The sequence below is a fragment of the Plectropomus leopardus genome, chromosome 10 (genome assembly GCF_008729295.1).
Source record: "Plectropomus leopardus isolate mb chromosome 10, YSFRI_Pleo_2.0, whole genome shotgun sequence".
Lineage (NCBI taxonomy): Eukaryota > Metazoa > Chordata > Actinopteri > Perciformes > Serranidae > Plectropomus > Plectropomus leopardus.
In genome coordinates this window covers 26,944,955-26,964,534 of record NC_056472.1, presented here as the reverse complement: position 1 = coordinate 26,964,534, position 19,580 = coordinate 26,944,955, and the positions used below count along the sequence as shown (strand labels likewise).

The window sequence follows — 19,580 nt, the reverse complement described above, 5'->3', positions numbered from 1 at the left end:
ACACTCAGATGTTGTTTTAATGCAGTGTCAGCCTCGACTCCTCTCATGTGGGAGGAGTGTTTTTTAGAGTGCCTGAGCACAAAACAGAAATAAAATGTCTTATTTTGCTTACTGGGAACTGGAGATTGCTGCTGTGTTTTTTTTTTCTTGACAGAAACGTAAGGAAATGAGCCGATCATGTTCTGGTGGCAGAGACAGGTGATTATGAAACTGGACCTGACTGAACACAAACAAACACACAGTGACCTTGTGAAACCTCAGCTGTGAAACATGCACGCTGTTGAGTTCCTACATGTCACAGACTGTGGTCTGGACATCAGAGTGCAAGGCCATTTCCTTAAGTGTGTCCCCCCACCCCACCCCCATCTCATTTCCTCCATACCCAAACAAAAGCTGCTTCTCTGGGAAAAGTGCACAGCCACTTCTGTTCCAGTGTAAAGCCCAAACCTGCTTGCATGCTTTGGTCGTCAGCATGTCTGTATACAAGGTACAAGGCACTTCAGCTTCAACCAGATGAGTGATTTGTTCAAAATAACCAGTCCAAAACAAAGTGTGCACAACTTAGCCCACCCAAACATTCAAGTCAAAGCTTCCACACGAATCAGCAAGAAATCAGTTTTATTGCACTTGCAGAGCCAAAAGAGCAGCGTTCATCACTATCCTCAAGCTTTGATCTAGCTGCTGGGTAGGAGCGGTTTTCCCCAGGTGGGTTCCCACTGTCTGAACAAACTCCTTTAAGCAGGTTTCAAATGGACTTCAGCTGGAAACAGTTCTCCCATCAAAGCAGTCAGAGGAAGGGACTCCCAAGAGTCCAAAGCAGATTCGAGGGGTCAACATGAGGACACTATTCTATGGATGGCACAAAACGTCTGCTAAGCAAGCTACTGAGTCTGTAAAAAAGACTGAATCATTAAAAGTCACCCCAATGAAGTTCTGCTGTGTAATTTGGTGAAAAAGAAAAAGTATTCTGCACAAGGTGAGGTTTTGATCCAACTCACATGAAGAGCTGAAACACCAACAGATTCAATCTGTAGTTAAAATGAAAAATGGTATCAGCAAGACTGGGTGTCATGATCGTTTGTGCTCAAATAAGAGGCATACTGATGCATTTTGTCAAGAAATCGGAGTACAAGACAGACCTTGGAAAAGTGTTGAATTAACCTGAGCAGAGCTGAAATTTATGAGATAAATTTTATATTTGGCTCACAGTTCAGTGTAGAAAAATGCCAGCAGGAGCTTAATGGACATCATGTAGCTTAACACCTACCATTTGTATAGAAAACGGCCTATAGAACTTCTGGTTGCTATAGTAACATGGACTGTTCACCACCACTAAAGGCTGAATGAGTCATTTGTCAACTGTGGAGTGAATATTGAGACTTAATACCAAGCAAATGCTGACCACTCATTTATCTTCATTCACCCATCTTTGCAAAAGGTATAGAGCAAATGTGTCAAATAATGCTCAACCCATTAGGTGCCATAGCCCTTTAATGACGCTAAGTATCAGTGTCAAGAGCTTATACCTGAAATATGAGATTGAGAGACATTGCTTTAATATTATCCTTTGGAAATAAAACATTGAAGGTTTTCTTTCCTTAGTAAAATTAGGCTGAAGAACTAACAGAACCTCTGATAAAAGGCTTTTACAGGTTTCATCTTAAATTACTGGGGAAAGAACAATAAAAAAGGGTCAAAGTTTCCTTATGTGGCACTATACAGCATCTCTACCCATGCCCAAAGTACTACCAAGAAGCCAATATTTTGAGTGTATGTGCCACATACTCATAATAGAAGTCAGTTTTTTTTCAGTTAGCTTTTAATTTTCCCATCTTACAATTAAAAAAAATCAATCTTGACACCACCAGGCCCCGCCATCTTCAGACTCCAGCTTTCATCTGGTTGTTGGGGGGTAGCGCCTTTCCCAGGTGGATCCCCACTGTCAGTCCAAACTCCTTGGCGGCATGTTTCTCATGGACCTCGGGCTTCAGCTGGTAACCCTTCTCCCCATCAAAGCAGTCCAAGGGGGTGAAAGTAAGGGGCTTTTCTCCCAGGAGGCCTTGCAGCCGTGTACGCCAACCTTGCAGCATGGCACTACGTGCCTCAGCGTCAATGTAAGAGGGGGCCCAGAAGATGTGAGGAGCCAGAACCTGGAAGCCACAGTAGTGCAGGATGCCATTCTGGAAAGTCAAACACATTAGTGTTGATATAGTCATTTGGAAATGTATTGTTTGCCTCTGTTAACAGCTCATTTAATGCTTGGTTGAGCCCATTTATCCTGATGCAGTACCTGCAGGGGCCACAGTGTGACATTCATGTCTCCATTAATGCCATTAGCACTGAACATAGACTCGTGAGACCCAGTGGTGAAGGACAGCATGGCCATCTTGTCCTGTGCAGAAAGCAAACTTATTTTAAAATATAAGACTTGAAAAACTTCAAATTATGCAAACCTCTTTACTTGGACCTTTACCTTGAAGACTCCCTGGCTGTATCGCTTCTCTTTAGAGTAGGCATAGCCCAGTGTGAGCACCCGGTCGATCCAGCCCTTCATGATTGCAGGAACAGTAAACCAGTACATGGGGAACTGAGAATAGGGGTTGTTAAAGTGGGTTTAACCCTTTAAAACCAGGAGCGACCACTTTTGTGCTGCTTTTCAAATCCTTGCACAGTATTTAAACCATTTAGCTAAAGACAAATTTGTGTGATTCCTTTTTACTAAGCCTTATTTTTTTTGTATTTCCAATCTCCAGGTAATTTTCTTGTACCTTTTACTAATTTCTTGCTGTTTGGGTCATTTTTTTCTGTTGCTCATTGCCCTCTCCCAAATGTTTTTGAAAGAAGTCAAGCCAATTCACTAAGGTCTCACAAAACCACATCACTGTCCCTCAGCCTCTACCTGGAAGATGATGAGGTCTGCCTCAGTGAGTTTTCGTTGCTCCTCAGTGATGTCAAGGGACAGTTTTCCTTCCTCCCATGCCAGTTTGGTCTCGTCTGCATAACGGAAATGCTCTGGATTCTTGACTTTTCCTGCAGAGACAAAAAAAAAAAAAAAAAAAAAAGTTTCCTGTAACCCTGAAGACCAATTAAAAAAACAATTCTTAATGCCAGTGAGATATTTAAATACCATTGATGTCCTCAGCAGTAGCAGTGGCTTTAAACTTCATGGCATACAGGTCAGACACTTCTACTGTGCAGCCCTGAGCAGCTAAAACTTCCACAGCAGCATCTTTAGCTGCAGCGTTGAATGAGCCAGAGCTCTGGTGAGCATACACAATCAGCACTTTCTTTGCTGCTAAATCAAAACATGAAGACTGAAATGAGCACAAGTTAAATCAAATAAAATCATACAATTTATTAGATCTAACCTTAACCATAGTATGACACATACTGTCAAATCTCTCAACAAAACAGGAACACAGAGCTGGAAACTCACCCATTTCTTAAGTAAGATGTCAAACTATGAATGATGAGCTTTAAATTAACTAGTGTGTTGATGAAAAGAGCAGCTCATCGTGAGGCAAATCTCAGTATACTGTTTAAATACACCAAGCCCTCTGGCTCAGTTGCACTCTCACAGGTGCTGTCAATCAGCAATCAAGAACATCAATCAATCAGCTTTCAGGGCTCAGTAACACATCTTTTACTAAACTTGGACTGCATTTCGGATCATGCATTTCTGCATCACTAAAAGCCAAGAATATGCAACTTTTTATGAGCAAAACTAGCCGCAGATTCATGCTGTTTTAACTAGAGGATAATCTTACAATAACACTCCTGCACGTACATCTTCTAACTTTAGCCAAACCAGAGAGAGACAGAGATGATGTTTGTCTCGTTTTTGTGTCTTTTACGCAGTAACCATGTGGATATTTGAGAGCATGCATGTGTGTCTGTGTACAAGATGTTTAAAAATTGTGTGCCACTCCACTGATGTCTTCCAACCACATGAAGCAGATGTGGCTGAGTGATCCTCTCACTCTACTGTTGCTGGTTTCCAGCTCTGTTTTCCTTTACATTACTCTCCTCTAAAGAAACAGTTGCCTGCGGTCGAGCCCGCTCACGAATGTTGCCCAGTAAAATAAAAAAATGGACTCAATTTTGGACATCAAAGGCAGGAGACATGAGCTGGCACACATCTGGGACGAAAATCAGCCCTAAGACCCATCTATCCAGCCACTGTGTGGAGGAGGGGTTAATATACCACTGCTACATATGGATACACTTTGTCAGATAAATTTTTCCCATTGTCTCTTTTTTCTCGCTCACTGACACTGATTTAAGGGTTGGTAGGTGTGTGTCACATAGCTACAAGCATTGTTCAGATTTAAAATTATGAGGCATTCCGGTGTTTATGAGGCCAACTCTTTTTTTTTACCTCTGCAGCCTCTCTGTTTTTTACACCATCCTCACACTGGTGTTGGTCCTCTTTGTGCTTCATATTAAGCCTCTGGCTGCATTCTCTCTGTTGTGACGGGAAGGGATCATGTGTTTTGCCGTAAGGTGTGTTTTCATGGTTTGTGATGTATTGCACTTGGTGATCCCCGACTGATCTGTTGCAACATTGCATGAAGTGCTCACATGTATGTTTCACACTTTCTCCATGTGTCAGGTATTTGGTGTGTGCTGCTCGAGGCTTGTCAGAACATCTGCAGACCACCTTTAGGTGCTCCTTTACATAAAACCACAGCTATGCATTATGGAATGTATAGAGGGATTAAAAGGGGACATACACATACTGCGTGTACTGAGGTTTTTAACTTGTTTGTCATTAAATAAATGCTGGATAATAATGTGAAAATGTAGCTTACAGTGCCATCATATGGACAAATTTAGGAAATGCAATTTTTTTTTCCACCTTATATGTGGGCAAATTTAAAATAAAAATCCTTAAACTTACTGCACTTACTGGATAAATTGCAGCAGTATGCAGAACTACAGATACTTCTTTACAGAAATTTGGCAAAGAGGTCATAGCTAATTGCAAATTCATGCTTGTTTCCAATAGTTTCAAAGTGCATACTTGGGCTGCTGAAGACCTACATTAAAATTAATAAATAAATCTGAATATCTTTGGCTGAAAGGTTTTCATTAATGATTCTGTAAACGTTTTTTTTTTTTTATAGTATTCTGTAGTTTCTTCTTGTATAATATCTGTGGGAAAGGGCATCACTGTGGATTCTTCATCTTCAGCATGAACAGAATACCAAAGTTGAGGTGCTGTGTTTGGTTAACCTGCAAAATGTCAGTGAAAATGGCAGGATGGTGATGAGGTGCTGAGTGCCTTGTTTGCATCTGTGCCCAAGAGCTCATCACCCCATAGTTCCCCCATTTCCCAACTAACTAGACATTTAGACACTTATCTCTAACTTGTTACCACTAGATGGTGACAGTGCCCAGTTTCTCTTCCAGTTGAGAGATTGATTTGATGCAGTTTATGGTTTAATCACAGTTGGTGAATATCTGCCAGCACTTGTGGAGGTTAAGGCCAAAGTGAGTAATAGCCATCCAGATGGTGAGTCATGAATTGTGGCTGTATATTGGCAGAACAGAATCATTGTAAAGCATGCAAACTGCAACCTTTAACAGATTAATGTCACTGATCTAATCACTCCAATGACCGTAAGTAAACAGAGCTCTAGGATTTACTGTGATGCTTTTGGCACACCCTCAGCACTGCTGGCTGTCAGGGGTACAAATTAAAAGTCATTCAAGTTGTTTTAGCTGAGGGAAGTTTAGGTATTGCAGAAAGGCCTCTTAAATATCTTCAAAAATATGTGCTCAACCAGGCACTTCCTCTCCCGTGTCACTGTCACAATCCAGTGATCATACAAACTCACACTATCAGTTTATATCAGGAAAACAAAAGCAGATCTTTAAAAAGACATCATTAACCCTGGCTTCCTTTTCAGTATTAATACCAACCCTGAAATAAACCCAGACATATCACCTGAAACTCTATATTTAACTTACCTTTTAACAACAATTTATAGCGAGCTTATCATAACAATTGGATAAGTTAAATGATGTGTGACAGAGACTGAATAACAACACATAACTCTAATGAAATTATTCTTTTTCCCAGCGCAGTAGTTACCCAGTGTGTACGAGTCCACTAGAGAGCAGCATATGTCAGCAAGCTCCACGTGTCTTAATACAGCAAGAAAGTTCTTATGACTTTGCCATGGTGGCAGCTGCACTGCTGTTGCATGCTTATACAAAGTTTGGGATTTGAAGGTGTGGTAAAAGTTTGTGATTCGTTGTACAAAAGTAGCACACAGTGGAGTATAATAAAATAAAAGTTGAGGCCTGGAGGGGTACTTTATGTTGCTTCAGGTTTTGCGTGAGACTCGTGAAAGAGGGTTGGTGACTAAGAGTTCTAACAAGCAAGTGTCTGTCACTTATGTGCATAAAAATAACAATGCATGTATTTAATCACTTGCTGCATTTAATTGTAGGCAGCTTTAACATCACCTTAAAAGTGGACTACTTCAGCCCAATTGAATTTCTTCATCCTCTGACTGTTTTTTTGTTTGTTATTGTAAGGTCAGACACAGGGTTGTAGAGAGAGCAGGTGAACATACATTTAATAAATAAGAGGCCTCTTTACTTTGCTACCGCCTTTAATTCTGAATCTCTGTCTACCAAGATGTCCATTCACATTGAAAGTACACTTTTAACATATTTCTACATTTAAGTTTTACACACACTCTACAGCTGACACAAAATTTAAACACTTATTTTGAAGATTATTTTTTAGGAAGAGAGAGGGGATAGCATGCAGCAAAGGGCTGGCGTTGGAGTCAAATGCAGCCACTGCAGCAAGGATGTAGCCTTTGTACATGGGGCACCGCTCCACCAGGTAAGCTACTATGCACCCATTAGACATATTCTTTTATGAAATAGTTAATAAAATGATTCATTAACAGTCATAGAAAAGGAACAAGAGTTCATATATAGAATAGGGAATTTATGGCAGAGTGAAGTGATTTTCTACAATAATTACTATGTTTAAATTATACTTTGCTGACTCATTATTACTGGTATTATTAGTATCACCCTGAAGTTACCTCTTAAGCGGCTGTATTTCCATTTAAAGGGCGTGTTTTGGGTCAAACATATTTCTGCTAAAGATGATTAATGAATTTGGGCTAGGTACAACTAATTTTTAAGAAGATATCACAACTTAAAATGTGCTTTATCACACAGCTGAGAAAACAGTGAAAGGTTTAATGAATCAGAAAAACTGGCTGGTGCATAATCTTTTATATTGTGTATGTCCCAGCACGTACTGATCTCAGGTGGATTATGATCATTTTCTGTAGATGTTTATACTGCAGGATGGGTGTAAAATCATCCCCAAAAAGGTAATTTTGAGTTCTCAAAATCACAGAGTAAATACAAATATGTTGGGAAGAGATTCACACAAAATCAAAATAATCTTTTCTTTCCATATCAAGAGATACAACAATGAAAACCTCAAGAGAGGAAAGTGCAATCCAATCTTTTTCTTACCTTCAGCTTCTCACATATCTGTGATTGTCTCTATTTGGATTAATGTTAACATCTCACATTACTTTCCTATGGGGACCTTTAGGTCAGCCAAATCATTTTTATAAACTGCTATTGCTGTTTTACATTTTGCTTTGCTCGTGGTCAGGTATTTTAATCAGTTTGGATTCCTGTACTTGTATCAGATCAATAAACTGCCCTCAGTTAAGTTGTAGCGGGGCAATAAGAGTCTGCTAGAGCTGACAGCTGGGACTGCTGCAATTTCTGGCAATAGATAATCACAAAAATAAGGACAGAAACACATTTCTGCAAAGGTGAAATTTAAAATGTAAATATGCTGAAATGACTTTTTGACTTTGATTACTTTGTGTCCTTGTCATTTTTTCTTGTTCTTTTAACAATTCAAATGTATTCTTAAATGCTCCCTGACAGAGAAGTTTTTGTATTTTGTCTATATGGCGACATTTGCCCCTAACTGCTGTACTGATGCTATACTTCAGTGGCCCAGTTAATGCAACATATTATAATTCCAGTCTCTGCTCACCTTTTCTTCTCCTCTGTCCTCATCGGGATAATAAGTCACTTATTATGTTTGTCAGCCAAGTAGGGTTTCCTGAGTCAAAGCCCCTGAAGGCAACACGATGAAGTGATGTTCACTGAACTGTGACAGCATCTTGCAGCAAAACATTGACTTACATTGTTAATAGAGTGGATGACAGAAAAACCTTGTGCATATTTATTTAATGTCACAGCAAAGGCATGTACCGAGATATGACTCACTGTTTCCAGAGTAAAAACTCTGACTGAGGTGAATCGCTGTCTTCTCTGTCGCATTAACATGTCTTGCATCTCACCACTGTCCATTAACTGCCCCTGAGGAGTTAGAAACAGGTGTCCTCTGAAATGTCTGTCTTCCTGAATTGGCTGAAGGAGATAATACCTGAATTTTAACACACATAAAACCTCATGCAGCCATTCCCCTGTGTTATTCTCAGGTGTGCAACAAATCCATCCACTTCACTTTTCCATTTAAGCTTCACTTCAATCAAATTATGTTTTGTAAAGGGTCTGTTTACTACCTCCTCCTGCTCTGCTGGGATGCTCTTTCTCTTACTTTACAGTAGGGAATTTTGTGCCCAAAACAAAACAGAGCTAAGTGCCAGACTGGAAGTAAAGCTGTGTAAAAATGTGTTTAGGTGGATAAATAGGTTGTTTGTTATGTTGTCAAAAAAACAGAAGACAAGAAGGACAAGAAGACAGCTCCACTGAATGAGATTATAGAACAGCTCTTACTTTCACTTTACTTTCACATTGTGCTTGGTTCAAACTCTGCACCGCTTCTGTTGATCTCCTTTAAAGAACAGCTCCTTTTAAACCAAGAAAATATGTGTTAATCATTTATTTACTGTTATATTAACAACTTAATTCTTCACTTGTGTTTAATGCTTGCCTTTAGACAAATTGAACACTTGTTGAACATTGTTTCAAGCTTCTAATACAGGATTTTCCTCCTTTTCTCTGTTATTTATCGTTTTGCATGGAATACTTTTGCTTGGATGAGGCATGCAACTGTAGAATATTGCCTCAAGCTGTGGGAGCTCACACTGTCTAGGTTTGTATTTCTCTTTTATTTCAAACATTCAGTTGTTGGTTTATTAATTAAAGCTGGGATAGGGAGTTTATTTTTGGCATCAGTGGGCAGAAATGGCATAATAACTTTTCAACATATTGTACTTCAAGTGGTCTGAGAGAAAACTAGTAAATAGTATATAGTAAAAAATCCTGCAGAAAAAGTTTTATTCCAGCGTTGGCAACAATTGCCTACAGTGCAAAGTAACCCAACAAAAGGAAAACAGACCTCTCAATAACAGAGTCCAAACAAGAGTCTGACAATAAAGCTAATAAAATGTGTCAATATTGTCAGAGTATTTCAGAGATGGAAAACCAATGGTTTAGCCTGCTGCTAACCAGAGCCAAAGGTTCTCGGCTGTGGCTAATTTAAGTTTATGTAGCTAGCTACAGCTTAAAATCACAACATGTCATTTTAAAGGGCTTAACCATCAATCAGTCAATGATTTATTAAGGATCCTGACTGAGGTCAGCGGAATTTGCAACTTGAGTTCAGCCAGCGCAAACCATAGCACCAGGGATATGATTCCTGCTCGCCCCAACTTCTCGCCAGATCAGCACACTTTACTCATGTTTACTGAACTGGCCACAGGCCAGCTATGACACCCAGCGCTGGGGTTTTCACTGGCTGAATTCAAGTTGCTATAGCTGCTGACTGAAGGTCCACCTCAGAAGCTGCTGCCCACTCTCCTCCTAGCAAAGTAGCCCATAGCAGCAGGAAGTAAGGTGGAGACTGCAGGATGTTCTGGCTAGCTAATGCTTGTCTCATTTGTGATCTAATAAACAGAGTGCGAGAGAAAGAGAGAGAGCATGGCGAGGAGGAGCTGAGCAAAAGTGCTGTAGCAGCTCTATGACAAAATAATATTAACCAAGTCAATTTACAGAAAACGCTATGTCACTTTATGTGTGCCAGTGCTCATCTGGTGGGAGGAGCTTAGGCCAGACATGTGAGAGCTGCAGGTGGAGATTGTGTTTTCAAATTCTTTTTTTTTTCTGCCTTTTTCAGAAAACTGTCTACCTTAGCTTTAAGCACCGTAATCAACAATGAAAATAGTTGTTTGCTGCATCCCTAATCAATTCAATCAATTCCTACTCATTTTAAATCTCAACAAATACATAATTCATGCAATTGTAACTTATTATGAATACCTTTTTCATTGTTGTCGGATTTGTCACGTTTCCTTAAAGATGAATTTGAAAAGATGACGTTATTTGGAAGTTGGGCAGAAATCCTTAAGAAATTCAGCAGAGCTGCTGTGATGTCTCACCTCTCTTCCCCTTCTCCAGTCCCCTCTTCCTCTCCACCACTGTCGCCATGGTGACAAAGCTGATCGATTAGATGTCATCTGATTCCAAATCTGCAGAAACAATATATGACAGCAGATGGTAAGCAGACAGAGAGGGGAGCTGAGGGAGAGGGTGGAAAAAATGGGGACCAAATTAAGATTAAACTACTTCATCTCATTTGAATTTACAGTGTGTGGTTTGTTGGTTACACATGAGGGTTGCAGAAACTGGCAAATTAAAATGACAGAAGGTAAAAGTGATAGAAAGTACAAGGATGTAAGGAGGAACAGGAAGTTGCAATGAAACTTGCGGTGATATCATCCAAACACAAACACAGTGGGATAAATACAAACTTTTTCATCTCGACAATACAGCATCCTTCTTATGTTGTGTTATAAAATTTGAATCAGTAAAAGTGCCAAAGACTTGCTTTACTGCTGAGATTTTGCACATGCATGTTCATTAACACATGTATGTGCAAAATCTGAGCAGATGAGGAGGAGGAGATGAAAATGCGAGCTTTGCCGCCCTGGCCTTTAAACAGATGGTGTGTCCAGACTGAGACAGACAAGGAGTTAAACCCAGGAGAATTGGTGGAGAAAGGGGGGAGGAGAGGACACAAGAGAGACAAGGTGGAGTGTAGCAAAGGGCACAAAACCTGAAAGTCCTCCTTTATTATGTTTGCAATTGATTCTACTGAAATGGAGTGATGCAGGCTGCAATACAGACATTTCACTTTTTTTATTAACTGATTTTAATATTCCCGCAGCAATTGGAAATGAAACTGTTCATTAAAAATGCCTGGGTGGGGTTTCAAATCTTCATGGTAGTGCATCATTAGTCTTGGCCAGGTGTCGGAGCTTATCCCAAATGGAGTTAAAGTTCTGACAGATGTAGAGGGATCGGGCATTATCTATTCATTAGACCTACTGTGATACTGTGGAGCTCAGCTGCAGTCAAAGCTGGAGCCTTTAGATAAAAGAGGTTTCTCCCAAAACTGAGATAATGAATAAAACAGGATTTTCATCGAACAAGCTGGCTAATATGTGTATCTTACCTTGATTTTTTTAGTGCCAAGCTGCAGTACGTTCTTTGCTGTTTATTTTTTTAAAAAATGAATAAAATGTAAATGCCAAAGTTTGCCAAGATTGTCTTATTTACATTGCTAAAATGTTAATGTTAGCGCAAAGACAAAATAAGAAAAGGATTTCTCCAAATGAGACAAAAATCTGATTCGGGGAAATAATGTGTTTGAATTAAATACTAACAGTATTGTTTACTTTGAAGGAAGTTCTCTATGTTTTGTTGTTTGTCTTCATCAATGATCTGTGCATATAGACCTCATTTCAGCATGAGGAGCTGTCGATCATCGCACCTTTCAAACAGACAGCTGCATGCAATAAATACTTACTTTCTGTATGATGTAGCTGATGTCTGATGATTAAAATGTATGCACAGAAGATGTGACATTTTATATATCTTAGTACTTGTAGCAGTGTGCTAGATTTGTCATTGTTTATCAGTGTTTGAAGTATAATGAAGACAGAAATTAGCAGAACTGATCACTCTCTGATTATGACAAATGTATCTGTTGTAGAACTCATGTTACCATAATGCCTCATATCATCACATGCACTGATTTTTCTGGAAATCATATAACAACATCTAAGCTTACTGAGAGCATGAAATACTGTATGTTCTATATTACATATGTTGTTTCATCTTAAGGTGTGCCCTGACTATGATCAACACTAAGATTCTTGCAGAAAACTAAATGTCTATATATGGTTTTGTCCTGAATATTCTATACATCCCCAAATAAGGACATGTGTCTTTTATACCATTGCTGTTTTGACTTTTTGTTTAATTAAACCTTTAATCCAGGTGTTAAACCTTTAACACCTGGATTGACATCAGTTGTCTTTAGCTGCATTCAGACTCTTTTCACAAGCATTCAAACCTCTGAAACCTGCGAAAATTGTTTTGTTTTGTGCAAAAACATGGGGTAAAAAACATCCTGAGCAACATCCTGAGCAGCAAATGTCCTAAAAACTGTAAAAAAAAAAAAAATAATAATAATAATAATAAATAAATAAATAAATAAAATAAAAAATAAATAAAAAAATAAAAATAAAAAAAGTATATAGAAATAGTAAAGGGTTACAAAGAAACTATCTGAAAATTAGCTGGGGGTGATTATTAGATATTACCAAAAACAAGAAAAAATGTCCAGAAAACATTATTTATAATTCTCTTAATCATATAGAGTTCATTTTCTTGATCTTTTTTCTTGTTGTTTTTTAAAACAACAACATTAAAACAACACATTTAACACAACAACATTAAAACAACATTTTTTCTTTTCTTTTTCTTTTTTGTTTATTTTCAGGTAATTTTCTTGTAACCTTTTGCCAGTTTCTTGCAATTTTGGGGGATCATTTTAATTTTCTCGTCGCCCTTGTCCTATGCTTTGAAAGCTAATTTACTCAAGTATCAAGGGGCTAAACACATATGATGATGATGATGATGATATTTGAAGATTCTAGATGTGATGTTACATTCGGCTGATCAGAAATTGAATACATGTTTGAATAAATGTATAGCTCCAAATACTTTTATTTACAGCACATATCCAAATCAGTAAAGCATCTGCATGAGGGATGCTCACCTTGTTTTACCCGGGGAGCTTTTTTGTGACATGACAGGAAGCCAGGGGTCACTTAATAAACCAACATTAATAAATATTTGTCAGATCTATGCAGTAGCGCTGCACTGGGCAGGTATATGCAGGGGATTTGAGGACATTAAGGGATTAGCCTAGACCTTTTCACTGTGAATTCTGAAATGTTTGGCAGGCCAATCAAATCATCTTGATCGCGTGATGTATCTCTCTTCCTATGATTAGCAGCATATCCACAGTGGCATTTCCCAATCAACAATACAACAAGAAAAGCTCACATCTTGGAGGGAATGATAATGACATTAGCCATATGCCAAGGGCCCCTCAATAACCACACATGCTCCCAATTCAGTGTTTATGGTGCCATTTCCAACAGTGTCTGAGGAAACATTTTCCACCATTGGCACAGAGGTGGAGGCCCTTTGGTGATTTACTCACTATCATTATGTTAGTAATGATTAGCACTGACATTTCCCTCTGAGAAATGAGCAGATCAAAAATAAAATGCCAGAACTCTAATGCCACAGGATTACTGACAACCTACAAACACAATCTGAACCATAATATCAGGCCTTGTTCTCCTACGATGCATAGATATCACACATATGTTAAAAATGTTGAGCCCATTTCTGTTTCTTTCTTGGATAAATGAGGTTTTGACATTATCTCGCCCTCTATTTCCTAACCTCCGTCACCACTGGGCCCATTAAAGTGCAGCAAATGTCAAAACATGTGCTCTGGTGAAATTAACAGCTTATGACCAAACCGAAATGTGTGCGCTGTGGTTTACAGATTCCCAGCTACAGGCACACTGGGCTTTTAAAACTCCCATCGCCAGCTCGGGCTTCACAGTATGTCCCAATCTTTCCTCAGACAAAGGATGCAATGAGCTGTTTCTGTTTTAATTTTTTTTAATGGGTAGAACAGGTGGAGCCAAATTCAGACTATAAGACACATTTCACTCCATTTCCTTTCTATTTAGACACAGGTGCTCACTTGACCTTATACTAACAGGATCCAGGAAACTGTGGCGTCATTGAAAGTAGTTTCACGACTATAATCATCGACATCAAGGCTGCTAATAAGTTCAGTGGGTTGTAACCTTTAGAATGAAATGTCTTAAAACAAATCTAAGCTCGCACGTGCGTTTCATTAGATGGGAATTAAGGTGAAAGCAAAGCGGAGTTTCAGACAAACAGGCGCTCGTTATCCCGCTGTGCGCGTCGTTTTATGGGGAGATATAGGGGTGTGTTATCTTGCGCACAAACAGGCAGAGCAACAAGCCAGACTGACACTGTCTGCAGGATGTGATGTGCACCTGACACCATGATGGACAGGGAGGACTGCAGAGCTCTTTCACCACAAGTCAGACCAAACCTCGTGACACGTTTTCGGCACTTTAATTCGATTCAACTAAACCAAAACCAAAACAGGCTGATGGGGAGATAGCTTTGCGTCTACTGTCAGTTTATTGCTGCGCCTTTAGTATGGAGACTCTTGAATCAGTTGGCTCTGTTTTTTGAAGGTAAGTTAACATCTAATGGTGACTTTTTCTGCCTTTCTATATTAGTTTTTGATCTGACGTGCAGAGGTTTGAGCTGTTTTTAAGATTTAGCTGGTTGCAAGCTTAAAATATGAAATTTGAAGCATAATGAAATTCAAACTCCCGCTCCTGCTCGTTCGAAAAATTTACCTTATCTGCTAATTACGAAGTTCAGCGCATAAAATAAAGATATCTGAGTTGGAAACGTGGTATGAAAAATGATTAAATAGGTGAGAAAAAAAATAAAAAGTGTTACAATTCCGCCAAGTCTACAGTAGATAAAGTAATTACATGGCGGAATATGCACACCACACCAGTGCTTGCAAATGTGATTATTCGGTTGTTTTGTCATAACAATAATGGATTTTGAATAATCCTGTACAGCTTTATAAGTCACATCAGGTTTTTGTAGTATTTGTGGTGTTTCAGCACCTCGGACAGCGCTGGTCTCAACCAGCAGCACGTGTGTAGATCCGGCACGAGGGGGCAGCACGAGTCCCTCATATTTCAGTGTCCTTTGTCCTGTTTGTCCCTTAAATCTCTGGCAAAGTTTTATGATTAAATCTAAATCTGACTATTAAAGGATAGGAGTGTATTATTAATCTGAATCTGGGCTGTAACTAGCTAAAGTTATCAAATAAATGTAGTGGAGAAAAAAATGCTTATGATCTGTAAAGTAGATGATAGATGAGTTGAAAATAATATTCTAAAGTAAAGTAGTAAAGTATAAGTACCTCAGATTTGTACTCGAGTAAATTTAATTACTTTCGACCACTGGAAACCTTACAGCACTGCATTGATGTAGAGCACATTAGTTTCCTATAAACAAACTTGCATTGCCTTGCTGTGGGTAACTGTTTTTGTCCAGATTACTTACAAAGTTAAATCACTTCTTATCTCTGGATGTATTTTTTTTTTTTACTGGCTTCTACCATTTTTCTTCATGATCTTTTCAGTCTGAGGTCTGAAGAATGATGCTCAGTCCTGACCAGCATGAGTCCGACCTGCCCTGGGAACAAACAGACACTGAGACCATTCTAGACACTTTCAATGTGCAGAGTGGGTCAGTGCCATCAGAACCTGAAGATAGAGAGAGCAAGACGTGCTCTGTGCACATGCCTGCCCTCAGCAGGGAGGAGAAGAGGCGGAGGAGGCGCGCCACAGCTAAATATCGATCTGCACACGCCACAAGGGAGCGGGTCCGCGTGGTAGCCTTCAATGTGGCCTTTGCAGAGCTGAGGAAACTGCTCCCAACGCTCCCACCAGACAAGAAGTTGTCCAAGATTGAGATCTTGAGGCTCGCAATTTGTTACATCTCCTACCTCAACCATGTGTTAGATGTTTAGGACCAACAGGAGGATGGACACAAGGCAGGACGTGTGGCCATGAAAGTTGAATGATTTCTGGATATTGATACCAGTAGATTTGAAGAATGCCCTTTAAATGAGGGGTTATATTAAGTTCTATTAAACTACTGACACACTGGATACATATATGGATTAATGAACGGGCACATTCCCAGGGGCCCAAAGTGTCTCCTACCATGCTTCACCTGCAAAATGTCACACAAATTAACACTGACTAGCAAGAGACTGAACACAAATGCATTCAGTGTTGATGAACTGCAAGAAACCGCAAGGAGAAACAAAAAGATGCACAAACCACAAAAAGATGTATACAAAAGACATGCAAACAACAACAACAAAGAAGCAAAACCACCACAAAGTCACTGTTTCTTGCTTCTGTGTAGGAGAGGTGGTGCGGCTTTTTGCCTGTGCCCAGGACGACATTATCTTATGATCCGCTCTTTTTTTGTTACAGCTGTAATATGTGTTCTGTGAAGTTGTCCCTTTTCCCTCTGCAGCTCTGCCCAGGTGTGCTGCATCACCTACTGAGGTGCACCTGTCCTGGAAGGAGCTGCTGAAGAGCTCCTGTTCCAGCAGCAGAGGGGAGATGCTTCTGGTGTTCGGCCTGCCGGTTTTGTATCCGCTCTGCTTGGGAGTTTTGTAATGGTACAAAAACATTCATATTCTTATTTAAGATCCAAGTGCACTTTATTTCAAAGAATTAATAGTATGGTGGTAATTTGTCACATTGACCTCTGGTGTGTTACAGCAGCACGATGCTAATGTTACCCTTCTATGTTGTTCAGTAGTGTTCTCCAGTCCATTTGGCATGTGGGTAATAATCTGACTACAATTCCTCATTTCAATCTTCTTTCATTTTAACCAATCAAAGGTAAGAAACATTCAGCTTCTCTCTTCACTCAAGTCACAAACTTGAGTCTGTTACACTCTCACCTGTCCCCAAAAACAATGGCAGATGGAAACTAATGTTACTCTACTTTCATTTGAAGCTCAAGGGGCAATAAATGGCAACTTAAGGTACACATGAAAATGTTACTATTAGCTCAAGTGCTAGTACTGCTACAAGAATAATTACTGTATTTAATAACACAATTTATAGAGGCCCTTTTATGCTCATTTTCAGCATCATATTTGTATTTTAGGGGTCTACTAGAATAGATTTACTTGCTTTAATGTTATATCATATATATCAGTTACATCAATATCATGTGTCTCATACTGCCCTTTGCTGCAGCACCTCTGAAACAGTCTCTTACATCCTGCCTCAGCAAGCCCAAAATACAATGGAATTATTCCTGCTAAAATAATCCAAAAATATAACAGTAACTATGGTTACACTACATTTTAATCATTTTAGTGCTAAACTATTCATTGATTTATTTAAGGGTGGGTGTGTTATGGCTGTATGTGTTCTGTGATGTTGTCCCTTGTCTCTCCCTCCTCTTAAGCAGCTCCTGCAGGTGCACCACGCCAAGCAATGCACCTCGCTAGGTGATGCAGCACACCTGGGCAGAGCTGCAGGAGAGAAAGGGACAACAGCTAAGACAACTATACTCTGCATCCTAATTGTAACACATTGAGTTTTCATCATGGGATGAAAAGACCTGAAATATTTTGAAAGCTGCTGTGTATTTTATTTGTGTATCTAAACTACTAAAACATTGGAGTGCTTGACATTAAATCGTTGCTTTATCTTGAGTTGTGACTTGCTGTTTGCACCAATTTGTTAATTTATTTGTGTCAATCACACCAAAAGTATTCTACTGGAGTTGTGTGTGCTTTCATTATGTGGGATTCAGCTGCAGCTGAAATTGTGTTAATAAACTGTGACAGCTAAAGATGGACTACCCTGCTTCATGCTGCTTTAATCCCAGTTCACTCAAATTATCAATGAGCCCAGAAGTGTCTGATCTATTTGTTGGTCTTTTATCTTAAAATCTGTCTTTGCTTTTATTTTGAGTAAAGCCATTAAGGGAAGCTACAACACAAGCCGTCCCTCTACCACATGGATGAGGTTTGGGTATTTGTTGGGGTTTCTCTCCCTCTGGATGGGGCAGGTGTTTCTCCAGATGAACTGAAACAACCATATTACAGCCACCCGTCTGCTCCCTCTCTGGGGACTTACACACAAATTCAAATACATACAAATGAGACAGTAATGTGGTCATACATGAGAAACAACCAGAGAAAAGCCCAATGGTAGCAATGTTGAACTTACAGTACATTACAGTGGCAGTGAGAGTGGACTAAATATACATTTCAGTGCATTTTCTAACACTGTTAATGTTATATGCATGTGCAATTGTCTAACTTTAAGCAGCTCACAGTCAAAATCTAAGTCTAGTCTAAATCTTTCAGGACAATACTATGACTTTCCATTTTAAAGGACAACAAAGATGGACATATTAACAAGTTTTGGCTCAGTATTTTGGGATTTAAGGCTGAAATATGCCCCCCTCCACATTTTAAAATGAAAACTGCCATTATATGTTCTGATGCTGTGCATCAGTCATGTCTGTAAAGCACCACAATTGCCCTTTTTTGTCATTTCAATCAGTCAGATACATAATTCATACTGAACATTTGAAGGTTTCTCCATGTTTTAACATACTGCCCCTGCTTTGCAGATTACCAAAAGATGTCTTTATTATTTTTTTAATATGAGATCAGGCAGTGGATACGAGCTCCTGCGTGTCCCTTTGATTTCTCTCTCCATTAGTCAGGAGCTGTCTCTCTCGTCCCTTTATGCGAGTCTCAGTGGTGTAATGTGGCCCAAGGGGCTGGAGGTATTGTTCATGTCCACTCCAGCAGCAAGAGAGACAGCCCTTTGTCCACACACTGCACATCACACACACTACACACTCTGTCTACACACTGGATACAATAGGTATGTTGGAGAGTAGAGGAGGAGAGGCCAAGCCTAACATCAGATTTTAAGATAAATGGGGCAGGGAAAGTTGTAAAGGAGATGGTTATAAATATTCTGTAGTTTTAGCCAATATGGGTCAAATAAAACTAGGTAAGAACTGTGGGCTATTGAAGTCTTCATACAGCTCTGTCACACAACACAGACTGTGTTTGGAGCAACACCGCCCTCTGATGGAGCTCCATGGAGAGAAGTTTAACATTCGCTTATAAACTCACAAACAACTCGTGCAATATGATCCAATTCTCATTTATCCAGTCTAATGCTCTGTATTCCCCCCAAAAACAGCCCTTTCCAACAGAACTGAGTTGAAAGTTAAACTTATCTATGATTTCTTCAAAGCCAGACTTTGTTGACAAAAATAGTAATTGTACCTCATTGAACACTGGAGCTGCTGATCTACCGCCTCGATCAGTTATTTTGTTTGTTTGATTCTGGTGCTTTAAAGTGTGAGTTTGGGTTTACTTAAGTTAAACAATGGCACAAACTAACTAACTAATAGAGACAGCAGTATACAAGCAGCTCCCCTGTTCAACACACTAAAACTACCGTTTTTGTCAGTGGAGTCTAGCTTTGAAGACAGCAGAGGTACATATCGCTTTCAGTTCCCTTTTTATCTATTTAACCTTTATTTTA

The 19,580-nt window shown here is 39.4% G+C and overlaps 2 protein-coding genes across 3 annotated transcripts; one reads left to right on the top strand and one right to left on the bottom strand.

The window, feature by feature from the left end:
• Positions 1-1,534: 1,534 nt before the first annotated feature.
• On the bottom strand, positions 1,535-3,535 carry nqo1 (NAD(P)H dehydrogenase, quinone 1). 2 transcript variants are annotated; one of them, XM_042495197.1, is made up of 6 exons: positions 3,437-3,535; positions 3,128-3,295; positions 2,900-3,030; positions 2,474-2,587; positions 2,291-2,392; positions 1,535-2,180 (listed from the first exon to the last, which is right to left on the bottom strand). In XM_042495197.1, exons 1-6 carry the CDS (start codon positions 3,438-3,440, stop codon positions 1,881-1,883), a joined length of 819 nt encoding a protein of 272 aa, XP_042351131.1. In that variant the 5' UTR covers positions 3,441-3,535; the 3' UTR covers positions 1,535-1,880. The 2 variants fall into 2 exon arrangements, with proteins under 2 accessions (XP_042351131.1, XP_042351132.1); XM_042495198.1 differs by having other exon boundaries at positions 3,128-3,292; positions 3,437-3,525.
• Positions 3,536-15,622: 12,087 nt separating this feature from the next.
• Positions 15,623-15,997, top strand: LOC121949504 (helix-loop-helix protein 2-like). The gene has a single exon (XM_042495202.1). It carries the CDS (start codon positions 15,623-15,625, stop codon positions 15,995-15,997), a length of 375 nt encoding a protein of 124 aa, XP_042351136.1.
• The last annotated feature ends 3,583 nt before the right edge of the window (positions 15,998-19,580 follow it).

Bases quoted from the DNA above. Each gene is read 5' to 3' on its own strand.
- nqo1 (XM_042495197.1), bottom strand. The intron at 3,031-3,127 runs GTATTTAAATAT...TTGTCTCTGCAG, and splicing joins TACTGCTGAGGACATCAATG to GAAAAGTCAAGAATCCAGAG. The intron at 2,588-2,899 runs GTAGAGGCTGAG...CCCTATTCTCAG, and splicing joins CAGACCTCATCATCTTCCAG to TTCCCCATGTACTGGTTTAC.
- LOC121949504 (XM_042495202.1), top strand. From the start codon at position 15,623: ATGATGCTCAGTCCTGACCAGCATGAGTCCGACCTGCCCTGGGAACAA.